Source organism: Pteropus alecto, unplaced genomic scaffold, assembly GCF_000325575.1.
Source record: "Pteropus alecto unplaced genomic scaffold, ASM32557v1 scaffold395, whole genome shotgun sequence".
NCBI classification, from domain to species: domain Eukaryota; kingdom Metazoa; phylum Chordata; class Mammalia; order Chiroptera; family Pteropodidae; genus Pteropus; species Pteropus alecto.
In genome coordinates this window covers 1688166-1692501 of record NW_006438643.1, presented here as the reverse complement: position 1 = coordinate 1692501, position 4336 = coordinate 1688166, and the positions used below count along the sequence as shown (strand labels likewise).

At 30.0% G+C, this 4336-nt stretch overlaps 1 protein-coding gene across 1 annotated transcript in view; it reads right to left on the bottom strand.

Moving 5' to 3' along the window:
* LOC102896707 (olfactory receptor 52D1-like) overlaps positions 1-85 on the bottom strand; it is a 1031-nt gene extending 946 nt beyond the window's left edge. The window contains exon 1 of the mRNA XM_015592338.1: positions 2-85. Within this exon, the coding sequence (XP_015447824.1) occupies positions 2-85 (84 nt within the window). The remainder of the gene's footprint in view (position 1) is intronic.
* Between the last annotated feature and the right edge of the window lie 4251 nt (positions 86-4336).

Here is a 4336-nt window from a genome sequence, read left to right as displayed (position 1 = left end):
CAATGAGAATGAAGGTTGATGGATGGACATTTGTCTTATTGTGTGCTGACATAACAAACATCAGATGTTTTAGCTTTCTTTTCATGAATTTTTCTCTAAAGCAAACAAATAATAATTTTAATATTTTGAAATCTGTGGTGAGTTAAGTAAACTAAAATGCAGAGATTGCAGGTCATGAAGTAATTATAATGCACTTAAATATGTATATAGGAATTATTTCATCATCTAAGTGTCAGATATTATTTCAGGGTTATAATTTGTAATGTGGCTTATCTAAAGATGCTAAATGAAGGAAAATAGCTAGGCATCAGATATCAGAGTTAAAAATCTTCCATATATTGAGAGGAAAAATGATACCAAATGAAAGCTGAAGAATGTATATGAGTAATGGATTTGGACAACTTAGTAATAAAAGTGCAATTATAGGACACTAAATAGAGTGAGACAGAAGAAATAATAGGAGGTTTTGAGTAGAAAATATTCTTTTCTAATAAGATTTTAGTCATAATAGTTTTGGGACTTACACACTTACAGGGTATAGCTTTGAGACTGAAATACCAAAATCTGGAGAATGTGCCAATTACTGGGATTTCCATTAACATGGGATTCATTCAAGATGACCAGAGTGGACCTGAGGACAGTGTGTCAGGAAATAAACAGCTTGTTGTATTGGTCACAACTCTCTATTGGCCTGGAATTTGTGTTTACTCCTGACCTTACCAGCAAGAATTATAACAATATAATTATAATACATATTCTGAGCTTCCTTCACTTTCTTACATGTACCAATTAGTCAACTTTATGAAATGCTATTAAGTTCACTCTATAAGCAGTCTACTGCATTCAAGCTTTCCTTCATAATCCCTCCTTTGCTCTGCATACTTCTCCTTCATTGGCTGCTCTCTACCCCAATTCCCAAACTATGATTTGCAAATTATATTTGTTCCATATCTTAAGATTATTAGAACAACATTTTGAAAGTGAAGGGGAGCAGAATATGCTACCCCCGAATATGCCACTCTGGCATGTTGATTATTTTGAATTAAAATTATTTGAGAAATAGCCAGTACAATAAGGACACTCTGACCCTCCTTTATCCCATGAAAGCATAAAATAAATCCATGTATTCGTACCCTCCTTGTAAGATAGAAAGAATCATTATCACCAGAAATAGGGTATCCAGGGACAAGAAGTCTGCATAAACAAAGCTTGTTACTTTTTTACTAATTTACTACCCAAAGCCCAGGTCCCCTTGTCTTGTCAATTCTTCACAAATTTATTTTTTCCTTTTCTAAAAAGAAATAGCTTCTTGCTTTGGTGACTTCTTTGAGTCTCATATTTTTATGAGTCTCTGTACATACAAAATTAAATTTGTCTTTTGTTAATCTCTTATATTGATATAATTATATAACTGCTAAAGAATGTAGAAGGAAAGAAGGAAAAAATTTTTCATCCCTACAAAAGTTGTACTCCTTTCCTAATAGACAGTTTGTTTTTCCTTTTCTTCTTATTAGGAACACATTTGACACCGTTCCTGAGACACTCTTTTTACTTTATGAGTAAAGTCAAGATTTATGGAGTCTCTGTGATCAATTAAAAAAAAAATTCTAAACCAGTGTCCATTAAAATGGGGACTGGACACCAATATTGAATTAAAATAATGACGCACATTTTTATCTCTCAGTCTGTTGTGGAATTTTCAGACTCAAAGTTTTTGCTTATTTTGGCCTTTGGCCTTTAAGTTTGCTAGGAATGGATGGATGTTCTCTTTTGACCCATGGAAACATGGGTCACGGAGCTTTGTAAAGTTTAAATAATGGCATTTCTGTGTGAATTCTGGTATAAATTGGGACACAAAGGATACAGGAAAACCAGATTATTGGTAAGTTATGTAATAATATAATAGACATTTTTAAATGGTTAATGTGATTCTGTTGTTTTCCTAAGAACGTTTTATGTATTAACTCATAAATTTTATCCCCATTTTAAGATGAGGGGAATTAAGTGACTTCTATAAGGTTAAACAGCCAGCAAGTGATGGACCTTGTTTCTAGTTCACACACTGATTCTAGAATTGTTATTATTAATTATAGCGATAAATTGCCCTAATGATGTAACAGTCTATTTGCATTTGTGCATATAAGAAAGAGGATAGGAATTATTCCGTATCAAACATTAGAAAAGACCAACATCATTGATTTGATTATGAATACTGATTAAAGCACCCCCCGCCACCACTCGCCGTCATTTTTAAGTCCATAAAAGAACTAGTCCAAATCTAGGCTTTCTTTTCGTAATTAACCCCCTTCCAATGTACTTACTCTTAAAAGATAAACTCTTACCTCAGAGTGAAAATTCACAGAGTGAAAATTCACAAAAGCTCTCTCAATCTTACCCTGTTCTACCATTAGGTTTATTTATATATACATCGAGCTAATGCATTTTTCATGCTTTCCCTTTTTTGTTCTGAAATGAATTTTTATATCCTTTTATCTACATATATCATTCCATCAACATTCTCAAATTTTTTATGCACTTTAACCTTCACTGTCTCTATTTGCCTATCCCATTACATAACTTAAATATATTTACCAATAGAAAGTATGTGGACAAATTATGTAGAGAAAACATTCACACTGAAGCGAATGTAAATATTCAGTCACATATGATAGATCTTATTTTTACTTGCAATCGGGAAATTAAAATTTAAAATAAATATAATACAATTCATACATTATATTTTTAACCAACAGAATATCCAGAATGATTATAACAAGTGTTAGTGTGGTTTGGATTAAAAAGCAACTGTTATGCACACTTGATTGGAGAAATTGATCCAAATTTTAGAAGAAAACTATGTAGTAAACATTATTATTAAAAAAAAACCCACAAATTTTGGCAGAACAGTTTAACTACTTGTCATCTTAGGGAATGAATAATGTTCACATATACACATGGAAGTATATACAGTGATTCTCATTGTTAAACTGCCTGAAATACAATAAAAATGAAACATTTAATATGTCCACCAATAAAATAATAAGTTAAAATATATAGAATATTTATATTATGGAATGTTCATAAGCACTTAGAATAAATTATATTTATAAAAAATGATATAGAAGGAATTCAAATGAAAAATAGCAGAAATTTGATTTTTTCATTAACATTGAAACACATACAAAAATTAAACATTTGTGCGTGTGCATATGTGTATGTGCTATAACATATAAATACATTTATACTGAGAAATTTATAAATACAGAAAACAATATAAAAGGATACATACTCAATTTAGTAAAGGTCTAAAATATAGGATAAATGAGAAGAATATGGACAACATAATATAGCTATATCACTGTGGTTTGACTTTTTTTAAATAGTGTCAATGTATTCTAGATCTTCATGTGTTACCTGTATAGTTTAAGGTAAGTAAATAAATAAATGCAGAGTTACAATTATATTCATCAGAAAAAAAAACAAACCAAGAAATTACAAATGAGATTTGGCCTTCTATGTTTTGTAAAATATTAGGAATTTTTCTAACCTCTTAAAATACTTTTTCTCTTATCTTTCTGTCTAGAGAACAGGTCACCTATTCAATTCATGAAGTTGATAGCTCATGTCTTTGTTTTTCATGATATTTCTTCACACACAAAACATCTTAGTAAATTGGTTAGAAATGAAAACTCTACTCACATATCAGCTTCTCTGAGTTTTTTTTTAAAGAAACTTTGAACTATCAATAACATCCTCCCCTCAGTGTCCCTGTGGTTTGTGCATTTGTCTTACTTGTCTTCTGTCTCTTGTCATATATTTTATATTTTTTCATCTCTTTTTCCTTTATTATACTGTAAATTCTTATTTGGCATAGGACATATATTTTCATATTTTATCTTATTCCAATGAATTAATGAAGACAAAAAGAAAAAGAATTACTATTATTCTTCTGGTAAATAATTTCAACATAAATGTAAGACAATCAGAGGAATCACTATAGATTTATTATAGTCCACATTGTCCTTAAACACTGTGGTATATTAACAGTTTTCTGATTACAACATTAAATCTTTCAGACATACTCAGGGATCAATCTTCAACAAACTGTGGTTTGTGCATTTGTCTTACTTGTCTTCTGTCTCTTGTCATATATTTTATATTTTTTCATCTCTTTTTCCTTTATTATACTGTAAATTCTTATTTGGCATAGGACATATATTTTCATATTTTATCTTATTCCAATGAATTAATGAAGACAAAAAGAAAAAGAATTACTATTATTCTTCTGGTAAATAATTTCAACATAAATGTAAGACAATCAGAGGAATCACTATAG